Source organism: Squalius cephalus (assembly GCF_949319135.1).
Source record: "Squalius cephalus genome assembly, chromosome: 10".
Classification (NCBI taxonomy): domain Eukaryota; kingdom Metazoa; phylum Chordata; class Actinopteri; order Cypriniformes; family Leuciscidae; genus Squalius; species Squalius cephalus.
The window spans coordinates 38,005,395-38,020,048 of record NC_137131.1 but is presented as its reverse complement, the minus strand read 5'-3'; the positions used below and the strand labels follow the sequence as shown (position 1 = coordinate 38,020,048).

The 14,654-nt window shown below is 39.2% G+C and overlaps 1 protein-coding gene across 4 annotated transcripts in view; it reads right to left on the bottom strand.

Moving 5' to 3' along the window:
- Positions 1-14,654, bottom strand: part of myh11a (myosin, heavy chain 11a, smooth muscle) — a 35,241-nt gene that overhangs the window by 3,341 nt on the left and 17,246 nt on the right. For 2 of the 4 annotated variants that reach the window (XM_079882679.1, XM_079882678.1), the window contains 35 exons: positions 12,511-12,603; positions 12,358-12,421; positions 12,130-12,228; positions 11,774-11,917; positions 11,544-11,639; positions 11,325-11,443; positions 11,029-11,181; positions 10,763-10,936; positions 10,339-10,512; positions 9,753-9,867; positions 9,343-9,536; positions 9,133-9,254; positions 8,242-8,311; positions 7,990-8,150; positions 7,801-7,909; positions 7,492-7,623; positions 7,197-7,403; positions 6,944-7,081; positions 6,738-6,861; positions 6,446-6,617; positions 6,101-6,313; positions 5,833-5,977; positions 5,527-5,733; positions 5,295-5,399; positions 5,004-5,156; positions 4,665-4,913; positions 4,348-4,560; positions 4,039-4,251; positions 3,797-3,958; positions 3,213-3,341; positions 2,717-2,805; positions 2,305-2,428; positions 1,869-2,081; positions 1,095-1,199; positions 800-972 (listed from right to left, as the gene is read on the bottom strand). In XM_079882679.1, the coding sequence (XP_079738805.1) occupies positions 800-972; positions 1,095-1,199; positions 1,869-2,081; positions 2,305-2,428; positions 2,717-2,805; positions 3,213-3,341; positions 3,797-3,958; positions 4,039-4,251; positions 4,348-4,560; positions 4,665-4,913; positions 5,004-5,156; positions 5,295-5,399; positions 5,527-5,733; positions 5,833-5,977; positions 6,101-6,313; positions 6,446-6,617; positions 6,738-6,861; positions 6,944-7,081; positions 7,197-7,403; positions 7,492-7,623; positions 7,801-7,909; positions 7,990-8,150; positions 8,242-8,311; positions 9,133-9,254; positions 9,343-9,536; positions 9,753-9,867; positions 10,339-10,512; positions 10,763-10,936; positions 11,029-11,181; positions 11,325-11,443; positions 11,544-11,639; positions 11,774-11,917; positions 12,130-12,228; positions 12,358-12,421; positions 12,511-12,603 (5,153 nt within the window). Of the gene's footprint in view, positions 1-594; positions 628-799; positions 973-1,094; positions 1,204-1,868; positions 2,082-2,304; positions 2,429-2,716; positions 2,806-3,212; positions 3,342-3,796; positions 3,959-4,038; positions 4,252-4,347; positions 4,561-4,664; positions 4,914-5,003; positions 5,157-5,294; positions 5,400-5,526; positions 5,734-5,832; positions 5,978-6,100; positions 6,314-6,445; positions 6,618-6,737; positions 6,862-6,943; positions 7,082-7,196; positions 7,404-7,491; positions 7,624-7,800; positions 7,910-7,989; positions 8,151-8,241; positions 8,312-9,132; positions 9,255-9,342; positions 9,537-9,752; positions 9,868-10,338; positions 10,513-10,762; positions 10,937-11,028; positions 11,182-11,324; positions 11,444-11,543; positions 11,640-11,773; positions 11,918-12,129; positions 12,229-12,357; positions 12,422-12,510; positions 12,604-14,654 lie in introns of all 4 variants that reach the window. The other 2 variants (XM_079882680.1, XM_079882677.1) reach the window with 2 other exon arrangements.

Genomic DNA, 14,654 nt, shown 5'->3' with positions numbered 1-14,654 from the left:
TGAACAGATTTAATTTATTCACATATAAACATCAACGCTCAAATGTGCATGCTTGATGTGAGAAAACCAAAAAGGTTTGTTTTCGCATGTCACACAAGTATGCTTATTGTTGGAATGAAATGGAAGTTGCGATAGTCTTTTCTTCCCTGTAGTGACATATATCCGAGTGATATATGTGTGTATAACAGCTTCTCGCACAAGACAAAATGTAGGGCGAAATTCAATTTAGTCTATCAGGAATTGATTGGGTTGTTGTGGTTTGCTATTGGTCGATCTCATGTACAAGTACACGACATCAGAGAAGAGAAAAGATGTCATTCCAAGAGGGATCTTCATTTGTGTTTTGATGATGAACGAAAGGCTTTTTGGGTTTAGAACGACATGAGGGCGAGTAAATGATGACAGAATTTAGATTTTTCAGTAAACTATTATCCACTATTACTTAAACAGTCTTATGTGTGCTCTCTACGATTGTTAAAATATATGTAATAAACCATATTTCACTCTTGCAGGCAGGAAATATGTTTGTGACAAGTAAAAAGAAAGATTTGTGAAGAGTACATCTTCTGTGTCAAATTTTGAGCACAGAGGTACCTGCATAGTCACTGTGTGGGTTCAGGATTGCCTCTGCAACAGAGATAGACAATCTTCGTTTTGCAGTTTATAAAAGGAAGGGATTTGGGCTGTGCTAACAAGCGCTGAGTCTAAAAGTGTATTCATTACCCAAAGATTTCACTACTTCCTGTTGTGCTCATCCACTTTGACATGAGACGCCATGTCTTTAGAGTGCTCTACGTACCTGAGTTTGCTCTTGAGGGTATTGACCTCACGGCTCATGGCATCATTGGTCTCTGTGGCCTCATCCAGCTCTCTCTGAAGCTTCCTGCGGGCCGCAGTGATTCGCTGGGACTCCTCCTCGCTCTCTTCCAACTGCCTCTTCAACTGTTTGACGCGAGCATTCGCCTTATCCGCCTGTGAAAAACAAACACTTTTCAGGCCAAGCACAGTTATAAGATCATTTTCCTTTTGACTGTAGGTATGATCTCTACATTTTATGGGGAAAGAGGACAGAGTATAGCTGCTGTATGGCTAACCTGGTCTTTGTATTGTTCTGCTTGTTTTCGTTCATCCTCCACTTGGGTCATAATATCCTTCAGTTTCTTGTCCTTCTGGCGAACTGCCTTTGCTGTGTTCTGCTTCTCTCTGCAATAGAAAAAAAAAAAATTCTATAATATTTTTGTGGAAACTGTGATAATTTTTTTTAGGACTGATGATTAATAGCATGTTTAAAAGAACAGCATTTCTTTATTTTTTGTAACATTATAAATATCTTCATCTCTTCATTTTACATTTTTTAACAAAGAGTATTTCTTTCATAAATATCTTATTGGTGGTAGTATATGAATAGATGACTTGGTGGTTTAAGTATTTTATGTTAATATGAAGGGTTAAAGTATATAATATAATACTTATTATTGAAAAAATGTTGTTTACCATTATAAAGCCTTTTAACTAAAGGCTTTTTGTTTATTGATTTATTGTTTATTTATTTGTGTATTGATGTCAAAACTAATTATTAAAAGATTATCTGGAAAACATTTACGTTGTAAAAAAATCCTTTAAAAATTGGATTTTATAACCACAGTAAAATAATATTAGATAGACATTTTAAATCAATTTAAATTTGTATAGCACTTTTCAAAATAAATATTTATAGAAAATAATGCCACAACCATTAAACACATGTACAAACAATTTATGAATGAGGGAGAGATGAATACATCCTCACAAAAACTGAATGTGTGAAATCTTTTTAATTTCTATTAACCGTTCTCTGCTCCCCCTTGGGGAGCTTTAGAATGAACTACTTGCCTGCTCTCCTGCTCAAGTTGTTCCTCCAATTGTGCCACTTTGGCCTCAAGAGCAGTAATTGAGGATTTAAATTTGGATTTAACTTGGTTCTCCATCTCCAGGAGTTTAGCTTTCAGCTCTTTATTCTGTCTCTCCATCAACTGTTTGGCACTCTCGTTCTTTTGGGATGTGGTGCGTTCGGCCTGGAGCTCGTTGGTTAGCTGGTCGACCTGAAGGATGTAGAAAACAGCTGAGCAAATGATGCGGTTTTCATACAAATTACAAAGTCTCCGTAATGGCATTTCCATTGATGAGTGTGTTTATGCCTACATATTATACACCTTAATTTAATATGTGATTTATATGTTTCTCAAAGTTTTGAAATCAAAATGTATGATACTTTTCTTGATATCTGCCACAGATGGTCATGGCTCCATAATATAATACATGTACCTGCTGGACACTCTTCCTCAGCCTGTCATTGAGCATCTCCATATTGCCCTGCTCCTCCTCCAGCTCTTCCTCCAGCTGTTGAATCTTCGCTTCTAACCGTCTCTTCTCGTCAGACAGCGCAGACCTTTGAGGTTCAGTCAAGCCACACATTATTTTAAATCAGAATGTGCTTAGAGCACATTTTTGCCTTAATGTTTCGCTACACAATCTGTGCTGGTATGTCTAAAAAGTGATATATTTCTAGAAATCTAGAACTACACTCTGTTCCCATACAAACAGTCACATTAAAGTATGTCTACTATTAATTGTAACAGTGAACCACATATTCCAACGGAAGTCAATATATCAGAGTATCAAAATAAATTCCACAGGATTAGAATATCGCTATGATATTTTATGTTGTCATACTCACTTTCCAGATGTGTTGCTGGCCAACTCATCAGCCAGTTCATCTCTCTCAGCTTCAGCTTGCTTTTTAGCCCTCTCAGCTGCAGCCAAGTCCTACATTCAAAGAATTTAAGGTGAGTTGATCATGCAAATCACTTCAGCTGAACCCCTTAAACTTCATCATATACTTTAAATTACCCCTTAAGATTTTAAGTAATGCAAGCATTTCAATAAATACAATAAATTTCACAAAATATTCTAATTTATTTTGTTATTTTCCATTGTTATTGTTAAACTGATCTATATCAGTCTTTTAAATTTATTTTCAAAATATACTATTTCTGTATTTGCATTTCTATCACAATCAAACCCTCTGCAGTTCCATCATGAACCCATAGGGGGTTTTGTGAGCCCTTAGTTGGGAAACTCTAGGTTAGCCTATTCAAATAATCCAGAATTGTATTAATGTATTAGGAAATAATACATTAGTTGGTTTAGTGTGTTGTTTACTGAAGCCTCACCTCTTGCATCTGTAGAAGTTCAGCCTCCAAAGTCTTGGCCTTCCTCTCGTTCTCCTTGGCACTGGACAAAACTTCCTCCCTGGCAGTTCGAGCATCATCAAGCTCTCTTTGGAAGTCCTTCATTTGAGCCTAAAGTATACACACCAAAGTAAAAGTAAAACATCTAAATAATTACTAAAGGCAAGAGTTTCGGTTCATTTTTGTGACACGCTCCAGTTCACGGAGACCGAGACGGCAGAGAGCGCATCCTGTGTGTTTTCTTTATTTTACAAAGGCACAATGTTTTCTTGTTATTGTGAATTTACACAAAAATGAAGTTTAGTAAAGTAGACAATTGACCGAAAATGAAGGATTTTAAGTTGTTTCTGCTATTGTCAGGAAAAAATGCAAGTGACCGTTTGGATTTCCTTCTTGACATACTGTATTTACCACAAAGAACCGCTGTTAATGATCTGTCCTTCACGGACTGCGACTGACCAACTAATACAATGTTGGTCGACTAATCCTCTTCTAGTCAACTAACGTTTAGTGGACTATTAGGGGGCAGCCCTAAAATTCACCCATGTATAAAATTTCGTTTTCACCTGGAGCTTGCGGAGCTGCTTGATCGCCTCGTCTCGACCCTTGTTAGATGTCTCAATCTGGCCCTCAAGGTCCTTTATGTCTCCCTCCAGTTTCTTCTTGGAAGCAGCTATTGCAGTCCTTTGCTTGCGCTCATCTTCAAGTTCAGTTTCCAGCTCACGCACCTGTTGGTTAAGATCTTTGTTTAAACCCTTATACACATGGATGTGGATGTCACAGTCTGAGCGAAGAAGAGGTACTGCACCTGTTTGACCAACTGCCTCTTCTTCTCCTCCCCTTGCTCATCTCTGCCCTGGAGATCTCGCTCAAACTGGGCTTTTAGAGCCTGCATGTTGACTTCTAGACGCAATTTTGCATCCTCTGCAGCCTGTAATTCATCCTCCAGCTCTTCCAACTGAGTCTTCATCTCTTCTACCTGAGCCTCCAGGCCACGTTTTGACTTCTCAAGCTCATGCACCTAAAATTTGAAAATGAGTTTGATTGAAATTTATCTTACTTCAATGGAAGGTTTGTTTATGATTGATTTGTTTAATGGTTTACACTTTGAACTTACGCTCTTGCCCACATCATCTTTGGAGCTGACCAGGTCCTCCATTTCAGCACGAAGGGCTTTATTGGCTCTCTCGAACTCCTCACGGGCATCTTGAGCTTCTTCGAGAGCTCTAGCTAAAGACAGAGCCTTGGTCTCCTTCTCTCTGGCCTCAGCCTCTGCACGATCTCGCTCATCTGCATACTTATTAGAGATGCTCTTCTCCTCAGCAAGCATCTGAAAGGAAGCAGTAGAAGTGAAGATATGTCCACACCCAATCGAAAAACATGTAACTGATTAAGTAGACATATTGCGTAATATTTTAAGAGATAATCAGAAACCTGATCAAACTTCTTCTGTTTCTTCTCAAGATTGGACACCAGCTGTCTCTGGTTGTCCAAGTCCATCAGTGTGTCCTCAAGCTCCTGTTGCAGTCTATTCTTGGTCTTCTCAAGCTTGTCATAGGCTGCGGCCTTCTCCTCAAACTGAGTATTGGATGCCTCCAGGTCTCTCTGCAGCCGCTTCTTACTCTCCTCTAAAAGTTCTGCATTACCTGACACCTCTTCCAGCTTCTTCTTGAAGTCAGAGAGCTGTGGACGCAAAGAATATTCAATAGGTAAATATTGGGGTGTGAATGGAGCAAGACCACAGATTATTTATCTTAATATAGCTAACCTTACCTGAATGTTCAATGTGGAGACATGTCTCTCCACGTTCCTCTTTGCTTCTGCTTCCTCCTCAAGCTGCTCCAGTAGGGCATTGCGCTCATCCTCCATTTGTCGTAGTTTGGTAGAGAACTGGAGCTTTTGTCTTGTCTCTTCAGCCAGCAGCTCCTAAAAACATCAGAGTCAAAATCCAAAATACATTAAGCCAACAACTCAAACCCTTTCCACATCGATAAATAATGGTGTTAGCTTAAAGCTTCTGGTTTGAAGCTATAATTAAAAAACACTCCATAACATAGCACATACTTGTGTATCTTGGACTTGAGAACTCAAGCTTGCCACATCCTTGCTAAGCTTTATGTTCTTCCCCTCTGCTTCATTAAGAAGGTTGGTAACGCTCTCCAGTTCCACCTGTCAAAGAACCCCATGTTAAACACACTGTGTTTGCTCTAAGATCAAAAACCTTTAAACTTACAAACATGTTGTAGGTTCTCCCAACAGCAACATATCTAATAATACATCCTCCACCATCACTCACAGTAATTTTAGAGACCCGATCGCCCAACTCAGCTTTCTGCTTCTCGCTGTCATTAAAGCGAGACTGCAGGTCAACAAGCTGTCCTTCCACCTTCTTCCTCTTGTGTTCACCATCCTGTTTGTTCTGAGCAAGAGAACGGATCTCCAGGTGAAGTTCTGATGTCTCCTTCTCCAGAGTTTGCTTGGCTTTCTCCAGGTTTACCTTCACCTAAGAAGCATTTTGTATATATTTTACATAAGCACATATTTTACATAACACAGAGTTCTTCAGAAAGCTGAAGTGTCAACAGAAGATATGGTGGCCTACCCTCTTGGACTGCTCCAGCTGCTCTGTAAGCTCCTCCAAAGCTTGGGTATGTTTCTGTCTCATCTCTTGCACCTGAGCCTCGTGGACACGGCTCTCGTCCTCCATGGCTCTCTTCAAAAGAGTCACCTCCTGCTCACGTTTGGCCCTGAAAAAATACACATCCTGATGATCAGGTCAATGGTGTCTAGTAAACCTTTTGTCAATTTGTAATATATTAAATCAATACAATGCACTTCAGATTAAAAATCAGTTCATAATATACAGACACCTGAGCTCTTGCTGAGTAGCTGTGGTGTCTAATGTGTCCTCCAGCTCTGATTTGAGAGCTTCAAGCTCTTCTCCTAAGTCTCTCTTGGTCTTTTCAGCCTTATTCCGGGCAGCCCGCTCTGACTCTAGGTCCTCCTGAAGATCTGAGATGTGTCCCTCCAGCTCCCTGATCTTCTTCAGTGCATTGTTTTTCTGAGCTGTCTCGTCCTCTATTCTGATGTAAATGCAGAGAGAATATAATATTTACTATAGGTTTGTAAAATATGACATGAAAGCACCTCCAAATTAGCTTAATAGATGAAAAATCTGCAATTTGAACAATTTAAATTGCTTAATATCTGTATACCGTGCCAGTGCAGCCTGAAGCTCCTCCTCTTTCTTAGCAAGCTGGGCTTTCAGATCAGCAATCTGAGCTTGAAGTTCAGCAATCTGCTCCTGAAGGTCATTTGATTCACCCTCCAACTTTCTCTTGGCTTTGTCCAGCTCCTGTCGAGTCTTCTCCTCTTTTTTCAAGCGCACTATGATTAAAACAACATATATTATCACTTATAACTGAATCATTTAGTAATCAGACATTAATGGGATTGATTTCCAGACAAACATTATCATTATGTATCAAAAGTAAATAATGGACAAACCCTCCAGTTCTGAGATCATTGACTCATGCTTGTTCTTCAGCTTTGTCAGGTTTTTGGATTTTTCTTCTTCTTCAGCTAGGTTTGAGCTATAATCTGCTACCCTTTCTTCTAGAAGCTTTCTCTCCTGCAAACAGAGTACTTAAAATTGAGTACACCTAAATTTCCACCACCACCGCCAAAATATGCCATCTTGTTTGAAGTCGAACCTTCTGTAATTTGTTGTTATGGTCCTCCATCACCAGGATATCATCCTCTAACTTTTTGATCTTGGCATCACATGTAACCTTCTCCAGTTGCAGCTTCTGACGAGCATCCTCTTCCTCTTCAAGATGTTCCTCAAGATCCTTAGAACATTTATTGAGAGATAAGAGAGAGACTAAATAGTAGAGTTTAATCTAAGGACAGAATTCGAAAAAGTACTGGTTGCCTGTGAATGAAAACCAATAGATGATAACCTACTCTGATCTGGTCGTGCATTTTCTTCTTTTCCATTTGTAGGGCTGCACCACGATCCTCCTCTTCTTCCAACCTCGCCTCCATCTCATGCAAGATTTCCTCAAGTTCTTGTTTCTTGCTAGCTAACCGTATTCTCATTTCCTCTGCCTCTGCATAGAGCTCCGTCTCAGCCTGCAATTTCTCCTGGAGCTGGTTCCTTTCTTCCATAAGCTGCAGATGGAAGGATAATATTGTTTGTAATCAGTGTTTAATGAATTGGCATTTAATGCAGAAGGACAACGTCAGGATGTTTGCATACCTGCGTGTGTTTCAGTGAAATGTCTTTTAGCTCAATTTCAAATTTTTGTGAAGATTCTTTGGCCCTTTGGAGCTCCTCATCCTTCAGACTCATCTCCTCCTCTTGGCGTGTCACCTGCAGGAGAGGCTTTACCTGTGGACATTGAGGGAAATGTGTTTAGATAGATAACATAGACAAGTGTTTTTACTAGAAACTAATTGTTAGCATGTTAGCACCATGTTCAACCATTTGTGTCACAGGAAATATAAACTATGTTTATAATCACATTGTGCAATAGATAAGAAATTCAGAAGCTAAGAAATGTCTCACCTTGGTGAAGAGTCTCCACCACTGCCAGTTCCTGAGTTTTAGATAAGCAGCACAGTTCCTCTGGATCACCTTCATAGCTGTCAGCTGTTGCTGCCTCTTAGCAAAGGCCCTACACATGGTTTTATATAAGAATAACTCAAATTGCATAACACAGTTTTCAAAAATACTATATTAGTAAATTTAACTCACTTTCTAGCTAGGAATCCCCTGGCCTGCGCCTGGAAGGCAATGATTATGACCGTAATCTTTAGATCACGCTCTTCTTCCAGCTGGGCCAGGACTCCTGTGCGGAAGAAGATTTTGCTCTGACCAATACGGTACAGGTTTGGGTCCAGGTCCAGGTGCTTGATCTACAGAAAGGGTTAGGTAGAAGAAAAAAGCTTTTACATTATTATTGCTGTATGATGCTCTTTAACAAGATTTCATTGTATAATATCTTACCATGAGACAGCAGGCCTGCTTGCCATCCATGAAGCCCTTTGGAATAGCATTCGCTGCCAAGATCTCATATCTGTATGTCAAGGTAAAATAAAGAGAATTACATAACATACAATTACCTGTACCATGCAATATATTTGGCACAACATGAATACCACACTTGTATTGGACTGCAAATCTAAATATTTTAATATTTAGATTTTATATATTTAATATTTAATTGATATTTAATATCTATTTTTTCACATCTTTCAATGTGATTCTAAAAGCAGTGCTTTTCAAACACATTTTGTATGTCTTCTTCACTGGACACACCCAATTCAATGCTGCGTCCGAAATCGCGTACTGTCTGAGAAGGTATACATTGGAATTTGAATTTACTTTGCTATCGTTAAAAAGTACGGTCTATATAGTATGAATATGGGTAGTATGAATGATATTCGGACGTACTACATCCTCCATGACCTTCCAGTGTCAGTTGCGCTACTTCACTTCCATTCATAAATCTCCCCCTATGGTCTCACAGGTATAGTAAAGTGTCAATCGAATGAACACTTCAGAATCTCAGCGGAAGTAATGTCATCCGGTGACTTTGCACCTTCTTTTTTTTCTGTATTTGGAAATACTTCTCTTTTGGTGTACTGTTTTTCGCTTACTAATAGTAGGGAAGTATTCGATTTCAGACGCAGTGCAACTCTATGAACTAGTGAGTGGAGTCAGGCATGTTAGATGAGGGAGACATTCAAAATGTGCAGTGGTGGGGGGTCCCCAGGACAAGTTTGAGAAGCAGTGTTCTAGAGTATTATATACTGTTTTTACAGTTGATATGCAGTAAGATAAAGTCAATAAGTCTCACTAGATGAAAAGCTCCATATAAAATAGTGAGCTACCCACCGCTGCCGGAACTCTTGGAAGACAATTCTGTTGGGGAATCCTTGGCGGCAGATACGAATACCTTCAAGCACACCATTACATCTCAACTGTTCAAGAACCAGGTGGGCATCCAGCTTTCCTGCCTGCAGGTGAAAAATGTACCTTTAACACAACTAGTCTGAAAATGTACCCAATGCCCAAACATTAACATGGTATGCAATAGTGACTTACCCGTTTCTCATGGTTGGGGATAATGCAACGGACAAAGTTTGGCTGCGTGTTGTGCAGTGTGGTCATTAGCTTAGCCAGAGACTCTTTGTAAAGCTGACCCACAGTACGGAACATGCCCTTCTTGGTCTTAGAGGCACTAGGTGCAAAGCTGTCTGACATCTTGGCAATGGTTTCCAATCCAACCACACGGTCAGCTGAGAAACAGAAAATATAGAAGATATCAGCCATTATTCTTATCTTAGATAAACTTGCCAATATTCTGCTTTGATTAACCAAAACAAAAAAGTGAGAACATGTACACCAATAATTCAGTGGTCGCAATTGACTGGTTTGCAACCATTTTTATCAACTGTATATTTAGTTTTTAGACATTTTAAGAGATATAAGAAGCATGCGTTGCTCATACTGACCATCTTTCCACAGATCTTGCACAAATGGATTGGAGGAATTATTCAGAAGTGATGTAACATTGTCATTTAAAGGGTCCATGTTCTTGGTCAACCATGATGTGGCATTGTAATCCACCTAATTGAGCGAGAGTAGGTTTGGGTCATGATATTCAATACAAAGGGATGAATTCACTAAGAATTAACTGTGCCCAATGATGCACTGTCTGCATTTTTTTATGCTACTTACATTAAAGGTAAAAATGACCACAAAATTCAAGCTTGACATTATTTGCACAGCACAATTCCCTATCTTGAAATCTAAAATTTTACATAGAAAAGAGGCGTGGTTGCACAGACGATGACTGATGTAAATACAATGACAATGACTGATGTAAATACTCTGCCGTGCTACTTCAGTGCATTAAGCCTAGTTAAACACGATTGCGACAGCTCAGTGATTGAGACATAAGTCTTTGTGCTGAAATGCTGCATATAAAAGTGGCGCAACTGTGTATTCCTGTGTAGAGTCTGTATTCCTTGGGTTATTATTATCTGGATCACGATATTGTCCACATGTAAATCAGTAAATATATCTTTCAAAACTCACCCGTCCAGCATAGTGAAGCACAGAGAATTCTGTCTTGTCCTTCAGTTGCTTAGGTTTAGCAAACTTAGTATGATTAGCATGAGTGTTGCAAAGTTTCTCCACAAAGGAAACATCTGTTGCCTTTGGAAACCAACACTCTTCATCCAACAGAGCCAGGATGCCTGGAGGATTGTTCTGTGGAGGAGTTTCAGTAAAAGTGAGTGACATTACGTACTGTAAAAATAAGACATCATCATTTCAGCCTAAAGAATTTGATATAAGACTTCCACCAAAAGATTGCCTGTTACAGCCATCAAGCCAAATGGATTAAATGAAAAGACATTAGTCACCATACAAATTTCTGCAGGAAGCAGTTGGTTCAGTTCAAAACAGCAGAGAATAAGAATCATTTTGTTCCTGCACATCAACACACACAAAAACTTACCGGCCTTTCAATAAGCTCAATGCAAGGTTGCAAATCTAGCCCGAAGTCAATGAAGTTCCATTCGATGCCTTCACGTTGGTACTCCTCCTGCTCCAGGATGAACATGGTGTGGTTGAACAGCTGCTGAAGCTTCTCGTTGGTGTAGTTGATGCAGAGTTGCTCAAAGGAATTGTCCTAAAGGAGAAATTCAGTAGATGCCATTTGCACTAACACTTTACAGATGCTGTTTACAAAATTTAAATTTTTTCCTTTTAATTTTTCCAAACCTCAAAGATCTCAAAGCCAGCAATGTCCAAGATCCCCAGGAAAGAGGCACCCTGACGCTTCGTCTTGTCCAGTGCCTTATTAACTCTTAGAAGGATCCAACGGAACAAACGTTCATACATAGCTTTAGCTAAGGCTTCAGTGGCAAAATCAGCCTGAAAAGGAAAAAACATCTTATTGGTACTACTGTACGTCCTTCCATAATGATAATCGTGCAGTTTTCCAGTTTCATTACAGACTTGAGCAACATTACACAAATTCCACAACATCGCAGCACAACTATAAACTCTCTCTTCACCTGTTCTTTAGTTTGGGCCTTTTGCACAACCTCACGACCCACTTTAATACGTGGCGTCAGAATGGCTCTTGTGAAGTCCGTCACATTAATGCCTTGGAGATGGCAAACTTTCTGGGCAGCTGAGAATGAGACACATTTCAACAGTCATTTAGGTTTGTAATAATGATTTATATTAGCCTGAGATGTCTTTCATTTGCCATTTTCCCAAAGGTGTCTGACCTGTGTTGTCCGGCATGGTAGCCTGTTCCTGGTTCCTCTCTTTCTTGAACTCAATGTTACCCAACTGCAGCACAGTTGAGACTACTTTGAGGACATCTGACAAAAAGAAATAACATTTCTCAGAATTGATTGTCTTTTCAAAGACTCCAAAACTCTTCATTTTTAGCTGATATGTTGGTAAAAATAAGCAGATTATGTGTATAACGTGTATATTTTATTGCATTTGATACCTGTTCTTTCTTCAACAGTGAAGCCCATGATATCCATGGCCTCCATGGTTTCATCATACATCTCATCATCCTGGTTGCCTGGAACCTGAACATGGCCAGATGAGAGGAAACGGTACTTGTTGAAGTTTTCGAGCAAAAGCTCCTCTGCCAATAGAGAATAAAAATCATATGACACATCCCAGCAAGAATGCCATTGATGCAAGAACATTTCAAAACAGTTCTGCATTTAGAAATCTTAGTCTGTCAGTCATTAGGTAAAGATCCAATGAATCAAGCTGAAAAATGATATGTTTAAATATAATATTAAAAATAAAATAAAAAAATATGTTTGAACATATTGAGGTGTCTCCACCTACCGCGTAATTTGTCCTTTGTTCCTGCTACCATGTAGTAGAAGATGTGGAAGGCTCTTTCTGTTTTTGCTTGTCTGATACAGCGAGATTTCTCCAACAGATCTGAAGTGGTTTTTACATTAAGGTTAAACTCTGCAGAATTAAAATGTTACAAATAATAAATAATTTAATTGTTTAATAATTCAGGATGTACGATTAATCATGGCCTATATATTAAGTCTTAAAGGATACAGGTCTCTATGTTGGCTCCAACTATGAAACCTGTCACATCAAAGTTAATGCGGATGAATTTGCCCTGTGAAGAAAAGATTTTGAATCCATACATTAGATACAGTCTTGGTCATTCTAGTTACATCTGCTATCATATATCATTTGCAAACTTACGAATCGGGAAGAGTTGTCATTCTTGATGGTCTTGGCATTACCGAAGGCCTCTAGAATTGGATTGGCCTGCAGAAGTTGCTTTTCCAGCTCACCCTACAATACCAGGGTTAAAACGTAATGAGAACCATTCCATAGAAAACAAGTCAAGGAGGAAAAAATGAGAAGGGGACATGCCAGAAGATTGGAATAAAACAAAAGAACTCAGATGAAAAGGCTCTCCTTTAGAGTACACAATACAACATTTAACCTATAATGTTTGGCAGGCAAAAAATTTGAAGCTGAATACATTTAGGGAGCAAGTCATTTCTTAAAAGGCCTGAAGCAATACTTAGGATGCAAGTACCTTCAACAGTGCAAAACAAATTAGGTCATGTCAATTTAGATGGGCATAATCCCCTTAGATCAAAAGAGTGATATTCTATTAGCTGCCAAATCTCAAGCCTGCCAAGCATGTCCACCTCATACAAGGATATCAAGAGGAGCAGTTGAGGTCAGTCTGGAATACTAAGCTTGGGGAGAGAGGACATTTTAATAGGGTTCATGAAATGGATCTCAATTAGGCCTATAGATATTTAAGAGTTCACTTAACAAGATAAAAGTTAATCTGTGAGATGAAACACCAAGTTCTTAGAGAGAATAGTGCTGCCTGTGGTTCACAAAGCTATTGGTGTCATTTAACCTCATAATTAGGCCCTGTTTCCACCTGGTATTAAGATACGTTTTGGTCGATCGGATCACAAGTAGACGAGGGAGACACATACAGGTTTACACCTGGGCCCGGTTTTTCAAAAGGTTTAATCCGGATAAAATTGATCCGGATTTAGTAATCCTTTTTTTTGCGATCCGTGATCACGTAATCCATCTTACTTTTGAGCCAGTTTTTCAAAGCAACATCGGATTGGATCAATCTGATCCGGATAGGAACTTTTCAGGATCACCAAATCCTGTTTACTAGAGCCTTAAATGGAACCAACAGTGTAGCCTACTGGCTTAGCAAAGAACAACAGTTGGCAAAATACCGGTGGCCACAAATAACCATTGTTTATTTAATTTTAAGAAACAGAAACACTGTAATAAACAGAAACATTTTACTTTCCTTATTTTGTTATAATGTTAAATTGTAGATTTTGTTGTTTTACCATATCTCATTAGATGTGACATGCTTCCTATATGCTTCAAATATGAAGAAATGTATATATCATCAGTAAACATTGATTTTGTGATCATTCATTTAAAAAAAAAAAACCTCTCTGGTTTTATTTGGTTCGAAAAATCACAACTGAATCCACCCTTCTGATGGGATCAGGATAATCCTGTTTAGAGCCCTGCATTTCAGCCCGAGCCCGACGGGCCCCGACTTTTTTACGCCCCTAGGGCCGGGCTTCGGGCCAATTTTCACGTCATAGTTAAAATGCGGGCCGGGCCTCTGGCCTTTTTTGGGTTATCCTGCTTTTTATATTTTTAGACATTAATTTAAAAAAAAATATGAGAAGTTGACGTTGACGATAGAAAAACAAACATAGAAAGACATTTCGTAACCTCATAACTTATGGCGTTTTTTTCCTGTCAAATGTCGAGAGCGCATTATTGTAGCGTGAAAGTAGGCTACATTAATATAATGCGCGAGCGCGAATCTCTCTGCTCGCACACGGAATATAATGTGCCGAGCGCGAATCTCTCTGCTCGCGCGCGGGAACTGGACGTGCCCTGCACTTAAAACGTGTTTTAAATACTGGCCATTATAGCCATCATCAGCTAATCTTAAAATTACACTGACATATGACTGACATGACAGTCTGTCTCACGCACGCACACAGAAGGTTTCCCGTCAGCGCGACCCACGATTCACCTCATGTGCAAATAATGGAGAATATTAAGAGAAAAATCGCGTGCGTGAGAAGAATTCGTGATAGAAGAAAGGAGGACTGGGTTAAAACCTTCCACTGTGGATGCTTAGCTATTCTTTTTCTCCACGATGCTCTGTTAGAGACTGTTCTAACTTTTCGTTTGATTGGACTTTATTTTCGTTTAACTGTTGGAAACCTCTGATGTTTTTCGTTTGATTGGACTTTATTTTCGTTTAACTGTTGGAAACCTCTGATGTTTTTCGTTTGATTGGACTTTGTTTTCGTTTAACTGTTGGA